At 36.4% G+C, this 22,666-nt stretch overlaps 1 protein-coding gene across 1 annotated transcript; it reads right to left on the bottom strand.

Annotated features, from left to right (window-relative positions):
* Positions 1-893: 893 nt before the first annotated feature.
* Positions 894-4,977, bottom strand: LOC147867874 (putative indole-3-pyruvate monooxygenase YUCCA4). Its single transcript, XM_087315774.1, has 4 exons — positions 3,514-4,977; positions 1,824-2,072; positions 1,370-1,492; positions 894-1,246 (listed from the first exon to the last, which is right to left on the bottom strand). Exons 1-4 carry the CDS (start codon positions 4,285-4,287, stop codon positions 1,079-1,081), a joined length of 1,314 nt encoding a protein of 437 aa, XP_087171900.1. The 5' UTR covers positions 4,288-4,977; the 3' UTR covers positions 894-1,078.
* Positions 4,978-22,666: the final 17,689 nt, after the last annotated feature.

Here is a 22,666-nt window from a genome sequence, read left to right on the forward strand (position 1 = left end):
TTTTCTATCTCAAGCGACCTACGTACCCAATATATGATTTGCAACATCTAGATCCTTCGCATCCAATTAAATTACATTGAGTACTTGTTTTTCTCTTGACTAGAGTGTATCATCTTATCGAGGTAATGTTGTAGGCTCAAATAATCATGTGCTCTATTGTGAGAGGCATGGCTTTGTCTGGTAATTCACCTTTTGTTGAAGGATGGAAACTATCTTGGAAGATTTCCTAACATATATCATTGATTATACTAGCACATGATTGTTTTTTTAAAGAAACCATCAAGCTAAAAAGAGAGGAATTGTTGGAGCGAGAAAGCTGTCTCCCTTTCGCTATTATTGATCATATTCGATCGGCCACTTGCAGCGTGCAACAACATCTCAAGTTGTGAGAATGGGTACGAGTTTGGTAAGAAAGGATCTAAAACCTTTGTTTTGCAATGCCCCATGGGCAAACTCAAATTTTTGCGTCAATTGTTCCACAACATTTTTATCCTATTGGTGCTTGCCTACGTTTATCTTTCTTGCCAACACTACATGCATTAGGAAATAGCAAATAATTGTAAGGTTGCATTTCTGAATCTAAAGTGTTGCCAACATTACTTTTAGGACAAAGCCAATAATTGTAAGTCGAATTTATGTTTCACCTAGTTTTGGAATCATGTCCAAGAAAAATTTGTTAGGGGAATGAACCTAGCATTTATATATGTCATCGCTATTTTGTTGCTCAAAACATGTGTACTAGTTGCATGACATTTAAAATTGTTTGTTTCCATGCATAATAAATTACACTTCACAATATTAGTAGCATTATAGTCACATGCAATCAAATATTTAAATAGATAATGCTCCAATTCAACAAGTGATGTTGTATTGGTACTACAATGCACATAGAAAAACATATAACACTTTGTTGGTTGATTCAAATGTCAGTAACTTCTTTTACAATGCACAAAAGATTGTTAGTCAATGATTCTACAAAAAATATGGTGTCCAATATCAAGTATTACTAAAGCTACAACATGGCTCTATTATTTATCTAGTATTATGGTAAAAATCTTGGACCAAATTAATCTAGTACTTAAAATTCTAGTTGGATATCTTTGGCAATAAGTTGGGCGTCTGATTTTGTTCCAGCTAGTCCTTTCCCGGACATCCCCACCACATATAAACCATTCCTTCCTTTCCATCCTCCGATGCAACCTTGAGAACTTGGGAATCCATCATGTGTGAAGTGGTCATCTTGTCCCTAGGTTAGTGAAATCCAAACAATAAAAATGAGAAATCATGTCTCAAATGCACATCGACAAAGGTTTCAACCTCACTATTATATCAAATACAAAGAAGTAAAAGTATAAGAGTGATAACGTACAATCAACCAATCTTTCACATTGCTTCGATACCCAGTGGCTAAGATAATGGAATCAAACTTCTCACTTTGTCCGTTGTAGAATTGAGCACCCTCTGGTGTGAAAGTTTTTATTGCGGGAAAAACCTATTGTAGAAAGAGCATCACAATATTTGACATATTATTTTAATGAAATGAATCATACTTGAGGAATATAACGAATATGATGACATAGAACCCCCCCCCCCCAAAAAAAAAAAAAACCACCATGTGTATTGAATGGCACCTTCTCTTTCACACCATATGTTCATCATTTTGAATATTAGGTTATGTCAACAAATTCAAGACCTTTCTGATTTTCGAAATACATTGGAGTGTATGATGTGATAATTTAGGTGTTCGAGTTAAGACATAGAGGTATTCATATGATATAAGTGAAAGCATGGAGTTTGAGCATAATTACTTGACATTGAATTACCTTTATTTGACCACTCTTTACTAAACAAAGAGTGCCTATATCTAGCACAGGTGTTCTTCTCCTCCTGTTTTTGTAGGCAATAGGACCCTCTTTAGGCCTTGGTAAACCACATTTAGCAGTATTTTGCCATTTACACCATGCTGCAAAAAGTAGAATGCAGTCTGCAATCCACACTGGGAATATTTTTACTAGCATAAAAATGATTGCAAATGTGGACTCTCCCAGTATTTCTTGAGGCAATACATGAACCTGTACATTAAAACACCAATCAGAGCAAAAAACAAAATATAGATGTTTGAACAACAATGAAAAAGAAAAATAGATGTGCATAACTATGAGAATATCGAAGAAGAGTAAATCGTGGGCCTAAAATATATTTGGTTCATTCTTTGCTTTACCTATGCCTTCTTATCGAGAGAAAAGGCAAGAGGGTTATTACTGTGAGGAAAAAATCAACAAAGGAGACTTCTCTATGTTCCCATAGTTTTTTTTCCCTATTTCAAACTTTTATCTTAAAGGTGAACAAGAGAGGTTGCAGTTCGACTTATCAACATTACATCGTATACCGTCAAATGAATTGTAAGGTGTGCATACCGACAACATTCTTTAGAAGCAACTTGCCATTTAATAAATCTTTTGATCATTTTCCAAAACTTTATGGCAAACAAGATTCTATAAAAAATAAAACTACTTCGTCATTCACTAAATCTTGGGATCAATTTGTTTTTTTAGAACCTTTGTTTGTAGAAAGCGACAATTCTTCGCTAGCAAAAGGAGAAAGATAATGATGTGATTAGCTTTGCTCTCACAACTATGTATTTGATTATGCTCTTATGTGGCACATTCATTAAAACAAGGCAAAGACGGTTGACGAATTGAATAATCATTAAACAAGAATCATCAAAGCTTACACAGAATAAACATTATATATATATATATAACGAAGAGGGTTAACGAGATTTATAATAATATGTTTGATTATTACAGATGAGTGCATGTGTAGGCACACAAAATTCTAGACATTTCCCCATGTGCAAAAGAGTCACCTTTCGCTCATGTCTTGTTGTAGTGCCCAATATTATGAGGTTCAAAATGCGAGGTTGATCCACATATCTAGGCAGGTGCAATGAGGATGAGTTGGGGCTCAAATTATGTAACACATCTATAGATGCAATTTCATGCATACCTAGGCAGGTTTAGTGTGCACATGCTATTGATGAGTAGATAGGAGACGACCACGATATGACCCTCCACGCCTCTACCTAGGTATGATTTTCCTCGCCTATATCAGCTCATAATGAGTAAATGAATAGCAATATACATTGTATTCAAGCAACCTTCCTCGAATCTAAATCTAAATCTATGTTTGAAACCTCTTTTGCATACTAAGAAACTAGGGTGATTTTAAGTAACGTGCATTCATGGATGCCCGACACTATCCTAAATAGTTGCCCAAATTCCAGTTGAGAAGGAAACTTACATCAAATGGACTACAACTATCACACATTGCATGGCATTTGAAACCTTGATTACTCTTTGAATCTAAATACATCGTCTAGTTCAAATGTACTCAACAAGTATATGTTAGAAATGATTTCATATATATATATATATATATATATGGTACACAATTTCACCAATTCAATTAGAATTTTCCCCATGTGTGTAAACTTTGTGTTAGGAGACTTACAGCGTTGCGAACGACGAGAGATGGAAAAGCACCAGATTTGATGAGGTCAAGTGCGATTTCCATGCCTGAGTTTCCACACCCAACCACAAGCACCTTCTGGCCTTCATAACCTCGCGCATTCTTGTAGTGTTGCGAGTGGCAGACGTTTCCATTGAACTTGTGGAGGTTGGTAAGGGGGGGGAGGACAGCTTCCGCGTTCTCACCGGACGCAACAATGAGCCAATGCCCAGCATATTCTCGCACCTCATCTTCTGAGTCTAGTGGGTACTCATCTAGGTTTGGATTCTTCTTGGTGTTGGCATTGGTGGTAGTGGTGGCCATGTTGTTGTGATTATCGACATTGAAGAGTTTGCTAGGGCGAATTCTACGCCGAATGGTTTGAACACGCCAAAGGCCAATGCGGTCATCAAACCTGGCAGATGTGACACGTTCATTGAAACGAGGACGTAGGTTGAAATGGGTGGCATAGCTGGTCAGGTAGTCTACGAATTGGGCCGCAGACAAGTAAGTGGGGAAGTGAGGTGGGATGGGCAGGTGTGGAAGCTCACAAAAGGTTTTGGGCAGGTGCAGGTGGATGCGATCATAGGTGTGGTGTCTCCAGAGGGAGGCGATACCGTCTGATCTTTCGAGGATGAGGCTAGGGATGTTTAGGAGGCGTAGGGATGCGGCTACCGCGAGGCCTGAGGGACCTGCACCCACGATAATGGGCCCACTCGCAAAACATAGGGAATTCATTGGCTCCTCATCCCCCCATAAGTCAAAGGCCTTCATCATTCAATTCAATCTTCAATCTTCTCTCTCTCCCACTCTCTCTCTCTCTCTCTCTCTTTCAATCTTCTCACCCAATCATTAAATTCTATGTATTCTATAATTTTCTTACCATAAATTGTACTATGTATATATATGTATAAGTATTTATTTGCTTATATATTATTATGCCTTCTTTCTAAAGAATAAATAAATAAATTATATATAAACAATCTCACCTCCTCCCAAACCTAAGTAAATATTTTTAGCTATTTCAATAAATACGAAAATTCAGAACCCTATTTGTTTTTAAAACTTAAAACCCTAATTTGTGCTCAAACCTGCAACCCTAATTAGCACCACTTCTTCTTGCTTAATCACTTCTACTAATCAACCTTTGTCTTAATCACCTCTTCTTCTTCCTTAATCCCCTCTAGAGATTACCTCCTATTTTTCTTGCTTCTTCACCTCCACTACTTAACCTTCAAGTCATTAATCACCCAATGAATCAAATCAAATCCAATATATATATTGAACCCTTCTAATTCAATTCAATCCAATGCAATTCAACAGCCACTACTATTTTCTAGTACAACAGAATGAAGTAGTATAATAGAATAGAATAGACTAGAAAGGATTGATCATTAACACAATTAGTTGCGATCTAATGAAGAACCTGCTGATGATTGGGCATAATACTCTACAACTTATTTCCTCCCCAAACCCAATCCAATCTCCCGATCAACTGTTTTTAGTATACACTAAAAAATAATCTCCCCTTTCTTTTCTCATACATGGAAAGCTATAGATATGACTATAGCTATAGCTATATATAGGGCCCTGTTCATTGAATTCTTAAGTATTAATTTGACTGCGGCTGCTGCCTCCTAATATAAATAAGAATGAATATATTGACTTCTTACTCCTCCATACTTTCTTAAATCCTTAATTTGGCATGCTATTAATTAAGTACTATATAGTATTTCCATGTCCACATCCTTTAACAACTTCCTCTTGTCTATGTGTGTGTGTGTGTGTTTGAGAGAGTAAAATATGTATTTGTAAGTTTAATTAATTGATTGATTACCAGCCTGCATGAGAGAGAGAGAGAGAGAGAGAGGAGATGAACCTATATACTATAGGTGATGTGTTCAAATGTGGAAATGGGCTAGTAATAGTAGTGGTTATATGATTCATGAATATATTATGTGAATTGTGTGTGTGAAATAGAAGGATCATGATGAAAGAGAGAGTCTATGTATTTGACACATAATAATGTAAAGGGGGAGGGGGGGGGATGAATGATATTACTTGCTATGCTTTACACCAATGAATGGGGAAGAATCTCTCTATATAAAGTCTACCCTACCATGTGTGTCTGCATGGTAAGAGTGCATTGCTCAAACCAAGTGCAATGTGTGTGTATCTTTATATAGATAAAAACACACACATGGTGTGTGTGTGTGTGTATGGGTGGATGTGCACGTGGATGTGCATTGAAGTTGATGATAGTTCGGGCCCCCAAACCGCATGATTTCCTTACAAACCGCCCCAACTCAACTGTTGCCTGTCATGGGTGCTACCTTAAATTCTCCCCCCTTTGCGTTACGTACATTTCCTTGTTCGCATGTCGAGACATGATATACTACCTCAAATATGCCAAGAGTGCATGTGTTGTTTGTGTATACCAGTGCTAATGACGTGCAAACTTCTTGGGTATGAGCTAAGACCGCGTGAGTGCGAGATGAGAAATGATTGATCTTCTATAAGAACATGGAGTCGTGCATGGAAACTTCATAGATCATCGAGGCCTAAGGAGATCGATGAGTCAAGACCAAGCCATGGCTAGGATCAAACTTGGGTTCTCTCAAATTTATGACATTGATATTATGATGTAGAGAGAGAGGTATTAGAAATGTCCAAGGAATCGAATGTGATCTATTGGGTCATTAGCTAGTTATGTGATAATCGAATTGGATTCTCTTTATTATACCTATTGACTTTAGAATTAGGTGATAGAGTGCTTTGGTTACATTGTATGTACAATTAATATACACGAGAGAGAGAGAGAGAGAGAGAGAGAGTTAGGGAGAGAGATGGTAACGATGATATTCTAACATCTTTGAAATATTAGAATTATAACATTATAGGGCCCAACAATAATGTCACAAGATAGTCCCCTGCCATTGGCCACACACGACTCATACTTTCTTAATATAAATGTTATGCCTAAGTAGAGAACACACGTATACACCTAATAGACATGGGTTGTTGCACCAAGACAACCCAAAGTATTGGCATATGATTCCATATACACCAAGAGACTCGACATTTAAGCACTCAATGAACATGATTCTCAAAAGACTGAGTGCGAAGAGAGATGGTGAAAATGATCCTCAAAAGACTTAGAGAGAAGAAACACACACATTCTCTCTCTCTCTCTCAATTGACTAGTTGCCTATGCATATTTTGCCTTGAACTAGGTTGGGAGTCAAACTATCACACTTTGGTACAACGTGTTGCATTTGACGACATTTGAGCTTGTTTTCTACACATTCTTTTCACAATCATAATGTAAACTCTTACTTGCAATGTCCTTCATAAATTGCCACTTGATCCCATGCATATTATGTATTTAAACATTTACACAATTCCTCCCATTGTTAATCGTTGCATGACTCTCATAACTACCCATGCTCAAGGATTTCACTAATGAACATTGTTATTGAGAGTGTACATTTTGATTGTAAGAAGAATGTGTAGAAAACAAACTCGAATGTGGTTGAATGCAACACATCGCATCAAAGTATGATAGTTTGAGAAAATGATATATTAATGTTTTCTAAGACCAAATACAGAGAGAGAGAGAGAGAGAGAGAGAGAGAGAGAGAGAGAGAGTGTGTGTGTGTGTGTGTGTGTTCGTGTGTTTCTTCCCACTTGGTTTTGAGGATTATATTCACTATCTCTCTTTGCACTCAATCTTCTGTGGATCGTATTCATCGAGTACTTAAACGTCGAGTCACTTGGTACATTTGGACTCATATGTGGACCCTTTGGGCTATTTTGCTACTTCCTCCTTTTTCGTTACCTTCAAGCTACCTCATTGTTATCTTCAAAAACATTTGGTATGTGTTTGATTTCTTTCATTATTAGAGATTGTGGCCTAATTGGCAAGCGAACAATACATAATGATTTTCTTTTTATCAGAAACATGGTAATGTGAATTATGTCCATTGCCTTTGAGAGTAACAATCCTCCACCTTGTTTGGTTATAGTCAATTTGCACATGAAGAAGCACTTGAATACAAAATGATTGTACATGCACCTAGGGGTTCTTTAACCACATGTAATGTTAGACTCCAATGGTCACATTATCCCTCATTGAAACATCCTAGAGTTTTATTTTAATATAATACAAAAGAAATTATCTGTTTTCTATAATCAACAAAAGGTCATTACGACAAAAAAAAATAAAAATAAACTATGGTTAGTTTGAAAAGAATGTATAGTAACCTAGCCCAAACAACTAGAGAATATAGTACTATCTCCCAAACAAAGAGTCTATGGAGCTCACAAGTGAGGTCACCTCATAGTAAGGTTGAAGATTGCATCTACAATTCAAGGGAATATAGAAATATAATGAGAACTAAGCTGTTAATGTTCATTGATTGTTGCATGGTATAGGCTCCATAGGTTCATGGACAAGAATAGGCCATAGTTTTTAACCTCTGTAGGTTCATGGACAAGAATAGGCCAGTCCCTATGTGTAACTTTTGAGGAACTTAATAACACTTTTGTGCTTTATTTCCTAACAAACGCAAAAATACACAATACTCAACAAGGTTTTTATGACTTGTAAGAGACTCTCATTCCTCCTATTAAGCCCAAAGTTTTGGAAGAGCTTTATTTAACATATAAAATACTTTCCATTCTCATGTTTTATTGGTGATAGATAGAAGGATACAACTGCCTAAGATTGGTTAATATGACTTATCATTGATGAACATGTGGAGGAAAGTGTCGCAACCTGTTGATGTGGCGAATTTCTCATAACAAATAAACCCCTCCACTCTTGTGTTTCCTTTTAAGTCTTGAAATGCTTTGTTTGAAAGAGAGGAATCGTCTTAATCACATTTTTAAATAATGGGGCATACGGGCATCCCTACTATATTAATATCCCCGTATAGGTCCTCACACTCAAGGTGCCACAAACGGTAGTTAGACCCCCATTAAGGGAAAACGAGCCCTTCTTCAAAACACACCTTTGTATTAAGAAATATCCCTATTCTGAAACATATTTTTTTCTAGGTATCATATGAATAATATTTCGTGTGTCTTTCTTTATTGTTTAGTTGAAATATTATATATATATTTATATTATGTACCATTGTTAGGTATTGTCGTTATCGAGGTTAGAATGTGGTGTATCACTTTCGATTGTAAAATTTGAATCTTTGACCTTTGACAACCATGAGCACATGCACACCAAAGTTTTGTTTATGTCATCCTACGTGTGTGGAGCACATAAACATAATTTGTGTATGTTCAGGGGAAACTCAAAAGGCGTGAATGAGATCTCGATAACGAGGTTGATTATTTCAAATGGAGAAACATTGATACCATACTACTTAACTAGAAAAGGTTAGTGACGAGAATTAGATTATTTAAAGATGTCGTAGACTTGATCTCCAGCCAAGAATGATTATTGTAAACATCAAGGATTCCTCGTCATTTCTCCATCCTTATTATTGTATTAAATGAACACCCTTTTGGATTAGAGCTTATAACCTACCAAACTGTTTCTCTTATCGTTACTACTTTTACTTGAAAGTCAATGGGACCTTTATTAATTCCTACCAAAGACTTTAGTTCTTCTTCTTGCCTTTACATGACAATCACTCTGACTTGTATTATTTATCATAATTAAAACTTGATTTCTTTTCAAACATTCCCATTTCCAATTTCCAATTAGATTTCATTAAGATTTCGTCTTAGATTTCCAATCTCCTCTTTCTTTATTCTTGTACCTCAGTATGCCTTTATTGATCCACAACTGAAGGTCGAAAGACACCTATGTCACCATAATGTTAGACGACCCAACTATGATACGTAGAAGTTAAGCACATGACCTTCTTATCTTCACTTAATCATTAACATTTAGGGGTGCTCGCTCGCTCTCTCTCTCTCTCTCTTGTAAGTACCTTATCCTAGTGGTAAGTTGTTAACACTACAAGCATTGCATCGTGGGTTCGAAACCCAAACTCCTCACCTCTCTATTATATACTTCATATACTAGATGCCATTGTGGAATGTAGGGGTTGAACCCATGACCACCTGCACCTGGTCTCCATTCCATTGGGCAACCTTACCAACTGAGCTACATCCATCTGGGCTCTCTCTCTCTCTCTCTCTCTCTCTCTCTCTCTCTCTCTCTCTCTCTCTCTCTTTGCACCTAACTAGAAAACCATGTTTGCACCTAACTAGAAAACCATGTGCTTCATAGAACAAGGGAACCACACAAATCAATACATGTTAGAGTCCATCCCATTGTTTGTTGTCCAATCCATTGCTTCCATCCTCACTATGATGTGAGGCAAAGTGTTGGGGTACAAGTGATGGAGTAACTAACTACGCACAATTTGCCCTAAATAAGTTTAGGAGTCTGAGTATCACATTTATACATTATTGTGACATTGATCACATCTGACTATGCTTTCCACACATGTTTGCACAAATTTCTCTCATAGTCACATTTTTTTTTTCTAAAAAAAGATACTACGTAAGTATTAAGAAGCTCCCTAAGGCTATACATAAAATATGTACCCCCTTTGCTAAATTCTAATCCCATGCTTAAATAAGTACTTCAGTGTAGAGTAGAACCACTATCAGAGTCACATATCGCACTCTCGATTGCGACATTCATTAGTACAGTTCTTGGACATCAAGAGTCGTTGCTCACATTCACATGTATTACGTGAAAATATTATATTCTTGGTCTAATAGGTTGTATTTGACCTTTACAAAAGATAATAAAATCTCTCTCTCTCTCTCTCTCTCTCTCTCTCTCTCTCTCTCTCTCTCTCTCTCTCTCTCACACACACACACACACACACACACACACACACACACACACACACTATGACCTTGTTAACTCCTTACCCACTTAAACCCTCATGGGAACCCCAAGGTGGTTTATATACATGACTTTCCCAAACAACATATAATAATAACATCATGATGCACACAAATGTGGTATCGAAGTTCAACATTCTTAAATGAATATTTAAGGTTAATGGGACGTGTAAGTACGTTCATTGTTCTCGCAAAGTTTGATGGGACCATCACAAACCTACAAGTGGAAGGGTTGTGGGTTCTACATTCGAGAGTGTTAGATTTCAATGCTCAAATTAAAGTAGACGAAATAGGTTGGAATGTACTTCCAAGTGTGTAATAAAAGGGCACAAAAGTAGAAGATTGCATGTCAAATAATTAAAGCCTCATTAAAGAATTCTTCGTTGGAGGGATTAATTTAGATGGCAAAGTAAGAAGAGAGATTATTAATGTTTTGGCAAAAACAACTTCGTAAAGACATTAGAACAAAATATATGTCCACACCACTCTATTAAGGGTGTTTTACATATGAAATATCAACTTGATAGTTGTTTTTTATAGCAAAGCCAATCAATATATCTTAGCTCATGAGAATTGATTTGATATGTGAGTGCTACAATGCTACTAATTGTTTGTACCCAGTATTGTATTTCTTAAACTCTTCATGTTTTTCAATTTGAAAGAGCATGGACACTAATCATTTGAGAAACAGATTAGTAATTATCATAAGAATTTCTCTTTCCAAAGCTTGATTGGTTGAACTTTAAAATGACATTACCTTCTTATTAAGGCAAGCCCCTAATAAAACCTTCGTAGTTATGCTAAGAGAGTTGTCGACGTCCATATTTTAGCAAACTATGGAGAAGCTGCATAATGTCAAACATCATAAGATGTACGAGTGAAGGCAAATATGGATAATTCCAATCATCAGAAGATGTAAAAATAATGGCACCGAAAAATAATGGCTATAACATGTATGGATAATAGTCCTAGACAAGTGGCAACGATTGTAAATTCAATACGCGGAGGTCCTCAAGAAAGACACTGTAAACAATATTCTTGATACTTAAGCTACATTTCAACCACCTTTATCATTTCAAGTATTCTTAAACATTCCATCCACATTTATTATTTAAAGTTTGTAAGCATTCCCTCCTTAAGACCTAGTCAAAATGAACATATTACAAAATGATTATTGACATAACACACACCAAAATAAATTAACAAATATAATTCGCGTAGGTTTTGTACTGGGTCAAATCAAATCAACTGCTTGTTCTTGTTGTGATGCCAAGATAACATATCAACAAGATTTATTCTAAAGTTTAATCAACTAATTTCCATCCATAGTACACAAACAAATGAACGCGTGGAAATTTCACATAATACACCAAAGTGATTTAATGAATATAATTAGGATGACTTTCATTCTAGGTTCAATCATCTTTGGTGTGATATTGTTTAAGTTGTTTGTTAGTTATTACGTAGATTCACATTGTCACGCTCATCCTATTCTATGAGATCATGATAAATCTCATAGAGTTGTTGGCCTTCATAAAGGTGCCACGTTCTATTATTTATAATGACTACAAAAGATTATAAAGCGTTGGCTTATGATTGTCCTACAAGCACATTAACAATGCAAGTTTTATTGTTATTTATAATGACATATAACTTTAGAAGATTACGAGGAACCAACTGTCAAATTTAACATAGTAGAAGTGATGCCCTCTTCTTTCAATCCTATTTCGAATCATATTTTTGTAATTAAGTCACCAATTCGGGATCCCAAATTACTTCTTTAAAGTGTTGTTTTCACATACAGTGAGAATTTGGATATTGAAAGAATGTGGTGTGCACAATGGAAAAGCAAACTTTTAGCAATTAACAAATCAAAGGAAACTGATACCGATTACAACTAATATTAATAATAATGGAATGAGATAAAGGCTTGTGCAATAATGGTATAAACATTATTTGGCAGAGGAATATTTAAACATAACACGTGGGTTCGATGAAAGGGAAATTTTAAACCATTTTTGAAGGGGTACTTACTCATTGATTGAACTGAGAAAGGATGTGTGTTTATACATAGAAAATATGAAGATAAGGATTATGCAATAGCCCTAAGACACATGTGATGTAAGGGTATGTATTTATGTATAACACACATACATACATGCATAGCCATCTAACACTCACTAGTTTTAGGAGCACAAAACATAGATTCACTTGCATCTATAATGCATGACATGATCATGAAGGGACATAACATTTATGCACATGAACAAACTCTTGGACCTCTGTTGCACTATTAACGAATTAGAGGTTCATGGAATAGATGATAATGAAAGAATTATATGACACAAACAAAGAGGAAATCCTTGACCTTCTTGCAAATTAGATTTGTGAGAGCATGTCTTGATTAGTTTTCTAGCAATATTGCACCAATTGAGTCTCAAAAGCTTCTTCAATTGATTCTCAAAATGCCAAAGATTAGGTCCTCATCATTTCTTATTATATTTCTTTGTATTTTACGGACATAAACAGAGGAACCAATTAGGTTAATTAATGGTTTAAGGGTCGGATGAGTTCAAAATTGACCATCATAGGACTTAGGACAGACCCACAGACTTGTGAAATGTGGGAGTACAAGGTTGCCTAGGAGCCTAAAGAGTTTAGCTATATAATGAGGCCTAGCTACCTATATTAGTGAGGTAAAGCTTTCATTATCAGGATTATCATTCATCTAAACTTGTAACGTATAATGTAAGATCATATTTAGTGGTATGGAACCATAATGGGGTTACATTTCATCTTTTATCCTTTGCTTGGAGTTGGCTAGAATCATCAAGTCCCTTAAGCATAATTTCCCTTGATCTTTTTGTTTATCGTTATCATTAGTAATCAAATTTTAATATCACCGGTCCATATGCATAACCTTGAAATAACAAATGCCTAGCATGCTCCAAATTTTTATAAGAGTATCAAACAATTTTTATATCAACTCAAGATATTGAAGGAACAATATTCATATATAAGAGTATCAAACAATTTTTCCTATGTATATGATTGTAATGGTATAAACCAAGTATCAATCCTTCATGGTTTTCAAAATCCATCAACATGTCGTTACTTGTACTCTTCATATATTATATGTTAATCCACATCAACGTCAACAAAGTTCCATTCCCATGCGACAACAATAATCTTCAACAAAATTTGGGATTATAACACATTAGCAAGTTCTTCAGCGCCATCAAAATAAAAATGCATATGTCTTGTAAACATGACCTAGTCATATGCTATGAAAATGCATGCCTTAGTGATGTGGCAACTAGGTGCCACCATTAGATTGAATATATTAGTAGTTTTATTGAGCATGTACATGTGATAGGATAGTTATCTCTAGGTTTTTGAAGTATGGTTTTGTGACCGAGGAAATAATCGAGTGGATGGTTTTACATGGAGCTATGGATGCTTGTTCATTATTATCATAATGTTGGGATTTCTATTTATTAATTAGATTAATCTTATTGTTGATGACAACATTTGTCTAAGATTGACAACATAAAAACGTTAAAGATACCTACATAGATCAAAAGAACATTCTAAATCCTAATTAGTTTATAATGTTTATCGGTCTTTAAAAGTGTTTGCATCGGATGAAGTCTCATACTGTATCAAATTTATGTTTGGATGTATATATTTGTTCAAATTGTGGAAGATGTTTAAGGTCAAGGTCACCTTTATGATTATAAAAGAGCCCCATCAAAGTCTTGAAAGATAAACTTTATTTTGAGGATAATATAAACTCTATTCCTTGTAATTAAATAAATATACCATATTATCGATATGCATACCCCCATATAAAAAAAAGGTTATGACTCAAATATCTAAAGTTCCTCTTTTTGCAAAAAAAGTGAGAGGTTAAATATGCAAGTTTTTACCAATAATGTTTTGAGAGCTTGTTGCAGAGAATTAGGGAGCATGTTTATTGATCATGCTCATAAGATCAAGCTATTAATCAACCTCATTATGTAGGGCATTTTAAGCTCATTAACAATTATTAATCAAGACTATAATAAGTTGTCACTCATCCATAACTTCTTGCAAAGATGACTTTGTTCCATTAAAATCATAAGCTTTTGTAAAAAGTAAAACACTGTATTTGGATTCCTTGTTTTTGGGAAAAGTGAAAAATAACAAGGGGTAGACTTGAGATTACACCATATGGATTAGACATGACGTGCGTTTTTTATACTACCCCTTAATTAGATAGTAAAGTGTTCACTCCCAAATGTTGGTACGTCTATTACAAAACAAAATCTTAAGGCTCTTTGACATGATTGAAAAATATCAGAATACGTTGTTTTTCGAGCATTCGATTCAAAACGTGTTTTCGATAAAAGGAACTCGAAAAGCTTTCCCAAATGAGGAAGGTGATGAAATTTAGGAGTTGGCATTGAGAACTCATTTTAACCCAATGTTATATGAAAATTTCATAGTTGCAGAAATACACAATATCCTTTGGCTATACATTCGAATCTTGTGACATCTTCTCTCTCATTTTCTTTAATCGACTTTGTCTATTAGTTTTTTTTACTTAATTATGCGATTACCCATAAATTTTTTGTGTATATCAATACAAATGAACGATTCCCATCTTTGGAGAAACCCTTTGGCAATTGGTTCATCAACTCAAGGTGCTTGGAACATTAGAGAGAAACATATCAACGTAAGAAAACATTGCATATTGTTCTATCGAAGTTTGTTCTACATGTGTAGCCTTGAGCCCGCCACAACCAACGTCTATCATAATTACTGACATGGTTTAATTTTTTTACTTAATTATGAGACAAACCATAAATTTATTGCATATATGAATCCAAATGAAGAATTTCCATCTTTGGAAAAACCTTTTGGCCATTTGTCATCAACTCAAGGTACTTGGAACTTTAGAGAGAAACATATAAATATAAGAAAACATTGCGTATTGTTTTATAGGTGTTTGTTCTACATGTGTAGCCTTGAGCCCGCCACAACCAACATCCGTCATAATTATGTACTGACACATTTAGAATAGCCAAAGTGTCATCTTCAATTTTACTATATATTGAAAGTTGTGGGCAATAATTACTTTTCATCACCAAAATCATTGTGTGAAATCATTATGGTTGGAGTCGAATCATCGTGCATTACACGTATCCCTTACTTTTACTTGCACTTGTTAAAGTTTTGTCCATTGCTTGAATGTTCACGCAAAAGATTACACTTACAAAAACAAAAACAAGTACACAATCATAAGAGACATCATCACATGCCCAAATATGCAATCTTATGATCGACCAATAAGCACATTTATGAGCACAATGAGAAACACATTGGACCATACCCCAGGTCCTTCATTAGGATATATATAAATACCAACACAATACTACGTTTACATCCAGTCATAAAACATGGACATATGAAATCTTTGAAGTTTAAGCAACCCATATTTGTACGGGAATATGGAGTGACATCTATGTTTAATGATGGCTTATACGAATAGTTATGGCCCACGGGCAAAGTTTATGTTTCTAATTCTGACACCACTTCCTCCTTTTCTCAAGAAGCATATATAATTGCCATAAAATGAGAAGAAATCATTGTCCCAAGTTGGTGAAGGTTTTAAAAAGGATTCGTATTTAGATTGTAATAGATAATAGGGATTATAAAATATGTAGGCTTTAGGCTCCCAAGAAAAGACTATATCTTAACTTTGATATAATAGAATATATTTTGATGTCTATAGGAGAATTGAAAATGATTGTTCTAACCTAAAACGTGACAATATTATTTCTCTTTGAAGTTTTTCGCCAAAATGAGTTATTCTTTACGAATAATTATCGTGGCATCGGATCATCCGACATTCATGTAGGAAAACGGTTTATAGTTAGCAACAAGGTTGTGGAGCCATATTAACAATTGAACTATGATTTCTACTTTCTAAGCCTCAATAAATGAAAAGGTGAACCAATCATATATGAATTTGTGCTAATTATACCAAACTGAAAGCTTAGATCGTAAAGTCATTATTGTCGAATGAAGAAACCAATCATTCCGTAGATAGCTGCATAGAAACCATCATTGATAATTGTGAAGAAAACTATATATGATGAACAATATGAAGTGACGTACATTACATGCACGAGTGATTGGATGTTTAATTGATTTTTGGTCCTACTACTTTAAATCTTTCCCTAGTAACAAGACATGGATGAAATAAAACAACATACTTTGATTAAATCAATGTAGGTGTGATTTGCGAGGCAACAAGTGTTCTATAGTCATGATTAGAGCTTGGGGATGTTAAAAAGAATGATGTTTGTGACTTGGGGCAAGAGAAGGTTCAAGGAAAGGTGAAACCTGTAAGGGAAAGTGGAAGCTACACTGACTAAATAGTTGAGACCTAGTTGAGGTATTAATTTGAAGGCATTATCGTTAATATTTAATACTATTGAATCATTGCGCGCCAACTCAACATCATATCAACGAATCTTATCACCGTCTATATATCCATTTAAAGTATTGAAGAAAGCCGGTAGGATTTCTATTATTGTATGAGCCATGGAGAATTATAGGCCTATACATGTGGTTTGAATGCAATGTGTGTTACATGATAGAGAGAGGTGTATTATTGGCTTCATGTTACATGTAGATATGAACTTTGAAGGCAACATAGGCCTTCTACGTAGGCCTTTAATGAGAGAGAGAGAGAGAGAGAGAGAGAGAGATTCTTCCCTCATGGAGTGTTCGTCTGTCTTGCGTATTGGCAATTCAACATGTTTCACTACCCATGTAGTTTGTTGGTGACCGTACTCCATTGTGGGTTGCTCTATGGTGACTAGGTGGTCATGGGTATAACCCCTACATTCCACAACGGTATCTAGTGAAACATTATAAAGAGATCCCTAGTATAGCACCTATTAAATAAACTAGCACATGACTCACCAAGTTTAAGAGACACTATTAGAAAATTAGGAAAATTGTGAAATAGCATACTTAGAAGTACTATCTTGAAGGCATTCTAAGAAAAGGCATCCAAATTCTCAATATCTTGTTGAGCAACAAAATGACGAGGAAGTTGATCAATCAACAATTATGAGTAAACATTAAGCCCAAATCAAATCTATCTAATCATTAATCACCTTTAGTTTGAGCCATAATAAATGCAATCGAATGCAAACCACCAACATTTCATAGCTAATCATTTTTTACTTTAACATTGATCACGTCAAATTGAGAGTTAACTACCCCCACATAAGTGCCAGTCATAATAAACTATTAGCAATTTTCAAAACTAGAATGATATGTTCATCAATTCTCCTAGATTAAATTAGAGAGTTTCATTGCACCAACACATATATTGCATATTAGAGAATAAAAAGACATGATTATGGGCGGGCATGTACATCAAAATATAGGCATGCCATCATATATTTGGGCTTTGTTATGTTAGAAACTCTTACAATGTACATGAGAGAGAGAGAGAGAGAGAGAGAGAGAGAGAGAGAGAGAGAGAGAGAGAGAGAGAGTCATAATGAAATCAAACACATACTTTGATGTGTATGGGCATTTTTAGCTAGCATTGGAATTCAAATTTGCAATGTAATATTCCAATCTTGACATTTTGGCATTAGTGCTTCTATTAATCTATCTTGATGATCACATACTTCATAGCATCATTTGAGAGCTCGATTAGATGTTTTACTATCCATATTTTAAACTATTTCATAATTTCAAGCACTTAGCTTAGAGGGAATTTTGATCTTATTAGTTTCAGTACATTGCAACCTATGTTCCAAGCCTGTTTTGGTACTCTTGACTTTTATGATATACTTTATGAATGGAGTGCCTACTTCTAATAGCATGAGAAGATAGGATGTGGGGAATTTACTCCCAATTGTCGACATATGAATACTTTTTTGGATTTTCTCCATTATTCCATGCAGTAAGTTACTTGTGAGATACTGCCAACACATACTTCCACTCCATAAAGCAAACCTTGGATCAACATAGCACTGAATAACATCAATCTCACTTCCCATCCTCGTTTACCACTTTGGTTGCAATGATCCTGAAACATATACTAATTACTCCAACTTGCTTGAAGTGTGAGACTATTTGTTAATGAGACATAAATACCAAGACATTTGAAGCTTTGCACTACTTGTATTGATTTTCCCATGCATATAATGTGGAGTAGCCATCAACTTTGTTTTGTCCACAATACAATTTGCCTATTGATTTGGTAAATGATTCCAAAGTCTATATAAGAATAAATTAACAACATCGATATATGTATAGGATTTGATCTTTCTTCTTTTCTAGGCTTTTTACTATTGTTTCAAGTTCATCAATGCATAAATGAAAGAGTATGGGAGAGAGTGGACAACCTTTCTTAGGCCCCATTTTGCTCAAGAAGTACTTTGACAAACTACTATCTATTTTCAATTGGCATCTAACTTGCTCATACAATCATGTTACAATTGCGATTCAGGAGGTGGAAGCTCTGCAGGAGGCAGCGACGGGATAGCAGAGTAACAGAGGTGCCGACAGCAGAGGCAGGATCAAACGACATTGTCAAAGACATCGATCTACGACTCAGCCGTGAAGAGCGATGGCAGCAGAAGGATCTTCGAAAAACGACTCGGCTGCTTCAGAGCCTGCACAAACATCAGCCCCAAACCTTCTGGACATCAATGGAACACAGGTATGTCATGAACATCTATTTAATCGCATTGATGCTGAAACCGAACAGGAAACACAAGGGGTGGACAATCAAAATGGTCACTCAATGCATGCAATGGGAGCCTTTGTTCTCTCCCAGGAGGAAGAATGCCTAATGGAGAGTGAATTAACACGTCTTAAACGGGAATCCTTTGTGGTAAAAGTGGTGGGTAGCCGTCCCAATAGAGCAATATTGCGTGATTGGCTGCAAAGTTGTCTACAAGAAGACCTTGGTAGATTGAAGGACATTGCATTTATGGGAAAGGGCTTCTACCATGTTATAGTGATGCCGGAAACGAATGTATGCAAAATTGTTGAGAGCAGCCCACTGATTTGGCACAATGCGAGGGCCTATGTATTCAATTGGGATGCAGACTTTGACATGTGTAAAGCTGATGCTTATATAGGCAATCCTACAGTGGTAACGACATTATTTCCTGGTTTACCTAAGCAATGGGAATCCTTTCTCCCGGCCATTGGCAAAAGTATGGGAGGTCAATACCTGGAAAAGACTCTTGCAGAGAGAATAAGTGAAACACCGAGGATCAAACTAATTGTTTCGGATGTAAAGACCTTACCGCAATCAATGGTGTTGAGCAGTAAACAAATGGCTGACCATGTACAAACTGTTGAGTATGTGGGACTCCCAGGGCAATGCTTTGCATGTAGATAGATGGGGCACATGGCCCGAGAATGCCCTAGAGGAAAGGAGAACATGCATCATGGAAATGGGAAGCTAGGACAGAAATGTAAAACAAGTCTGATGCAACACAAAAATCAACGAATGAACCATGCATTGAGTAAGAATGAAGATGGATGGAAACAGAACACCTATAAAGGCAAACAAAAAGTCATGGTCGGACAAGAATGGCTCCCACTTAGAAATAAGTATGCGCTCTTAACCTTAGAGGACAATGAATACAAACCTAATGAAAGGGAAGAAAGAAAGAAGACAACTCATGAGAGTAATTATGTGGAAGTAATTAATGATATGACGAAACTACACCAGGAGGACAACTTGGTAGGGGATGTTATTGGCCAGATGCTTCCTGAAAGTATAGGCGAGGTAGGAGAATTAAACATAGGTAAGGTCGTAAGCCCATTGAAAGAGCAGTCTAAGTCATTGGTGACAACCCAAGATATTAAGGGGCTAGCAAAAATGAAAAGGCACATGCGTGCTAAAAAAGAGGAGATGAAGGGGATGGAAAAAAATAAAGGGATGCGTAAATGGCCAAGAGTGAACTGGAATCTTCAATACAAGGCGGGCCCCCTCTCGAATATTGGACAACAGATCAAAGTGAATCTGTCGGGCAAAAAGTGGTTCAAGGAACTATGTGGAAGTGAGATGAAGAAGGACAACATATGTAGAGTCAATATATATGGCAAATGTAGTGATGGAGGGGTTGCTGGTCTGTCCTATATTTTGGCCTTGGGAACTAAGGAGCCACATAGTAGAGAAGAAGCCCTCGGGTGTTTGGAACAACAAATGGATGTTTATGTAGACGCATCATATGGTACCGCAATAGGGATGAAAATGAAAAGACAATGGAAAGATGCCTTGATTTGGAGTTCGGGCAAGGCGAATGAACAAGGCATATGCTTCATAAATGTGAAATTTAGGAAGCTTCCTAATCTGATAACGGAGTTCATGGTATACATCCCTGAAATGCTGACACATTTGGAAGAGGAAAATCTCCAAGATCGGATATTAGCTACCATATTGGAAGCGGAAAATGCATTGGCTGGGCCTCAGAAGGTGCAGCTTATATGAATCTCAGTTTGCTAACTTGGAATATACAAGGAATTGGTGGCACCCAATTCCAGATGAAAAAGAATGTGTTGGTTGCTGAAATTCAGCGATGCACTGAGGCAGTGTTGCCTGATATTATCTTGGTACAGGAGCACCATCTAGATGGGGACAAGATCGATAAAATAGGAAGCATTTGCCCCGGAAACTGGACCAATACATGGTCAGCAGCTACGGGAGATAGGCAGATTCAGGGGGGAGTACTTATAGCTATGAAAGCTAAGTTTACTGCTGACTGTACAGGCAGGGGTAGTTTAATAGAGGGTCGTGCTGTCTACATAAGGATAAAACACAGTTGTGGGCACTTGGGCATACTGAACATTTATGCCCCAAATTCAGCTGCTGAAAGACAAGAATTCTGGTTGCAACTAGAGGCCAAGAAACCAGATGCTGAGTTGTGGATCATTGGAGGAGACTTTAATATGGTGGAGCATCCAGAAGATAGAAGAGGCAATGCAAATGGAACGGTACAGGGGGCAGAGAAGAATGCATGGGATAAGTTTTGTTTAGCATATAATGTGATAGATTGTTGGAATGCCCCTAACTTTCAAATGCAAAAAGAAAAATCTCTTCGCTACTCTAGAGTAGGAGGAAGTGTGCACGGGAGGACGATGTCTAGGCTGGACAGATGGTATTTGGACCCTCGACTCATGGATAGGAAAGGTAGATGCATTATTTGCCCGGGTACAATGTTCTCTGATCATGCCCCAGTTCTGTTACACATACAAGCAAACAATCGTTGCAAGCCACATAATGTGAAGGTGTGTAAGGAATTGGTTATGGATAATAAATGGACCGATGATATACGGAAAATATGGTATGATATCAGATGGAGGTACCTTGACCCTGCTCATAGGCTGGCTGGGAAACTTGAGGCATGTCCAGGGTTTTTTCAACAAAAAGCGATTGAAATTAGAAAAGAGATACGAGAGAAAATGCAGAGAATGCAATGGTCACTCGTTTCTATGCAACGACTAAGAGAATTATACCCACATAATGTATGGATTGAGGCGCAACTTGAGGAGGCCAAAAGCAAATTAGAGAGGTACCAAAAACTTAGGAGTACCTATGCCTATCGAAGTAGGGCAGCAAACTGGATGAGGGTAGGAGATCGGGTTACTAAAGGTTTTTTTGAAGGTGTTAAATGCAAAGGATCTGGGTTTCAACCTTCATGCTTAAAAAAGACAGATGGCACAATGACCACATGCAAAGAGGAAATGCTTGAAATAGCCACAAGCTATTATACTCACCTACTAAATGTATGCAATAAGGATCTGATTCATCAGGTTGCCTTTAGAAATACAATAAAGAGGATACCAAGGAAAGTTACGGCTCAAATGATGGACCAACTAAATACCCCTATAGGTATGCATGAATTGTGGGATGCTATTGGGGATATGAACAAACAAAGCTGTGCAGGAATTGATGGACTTCCTCTATACTTTTACATCCAGTATTGGGATCTAATTAAGGATGACATGCTGGCAGGGATGCAACACATTATGGTAGAAGGACTAATGCCCACAACAATGTGTAGAGGCATGATTTATTTAATACCCAAGGCTGGTAAAGACCTAGCAACGCTTGATAATTGGCGACCACTGACGATCCTCACCAATGCATATAAGATAATGGCCAAAGTCGTAAGTAAGAGATTGAAAATGGTACTTGGGGACATTATACATACAACGCAAACTGGTTTCTTGGAAAACC

This window comes from Azolla caroliniana, unplaced genomic scaffold (genome assembly GCF_043228905.1).
Source record: "Azolla caroliniana isolate FFs.n. ecotype wild unplaced genomic scaffold, voAzoCaro1.0.p SCAF_2, whole genome shotgun sequence".
NCBI classification, from domain to species: Eukaryota; Viridiplantae; Streptophyta; class Polypodiopsida; order Salviniales; family Salviniaceae; genus Azolla; species Azolla caroliniana.

Coding starts and splice junctions, on each gene's coding strand:
- LOC147867874 (XM_087315774.1), bottom strand. CDS start 4,287: ATGATGAAGGCCTTTGACTTATGGGGGGATGAGGAGCCAATGAATTCC. Junction 2,073..3,513: donor CTCTCGTCGTTCGCAACGCT/GTAAGTCTCCTA, acceptor TTTAATGTACAG/GTTCATGTATTGCCTCAAGA. Junction 1,493..1,823: donor TAAAGAGTGGTCAAATAAAG/GTAATTCAATGT, acceptor TTTCTACAATAG/GTTTTTCCCGCAATAAAAAC.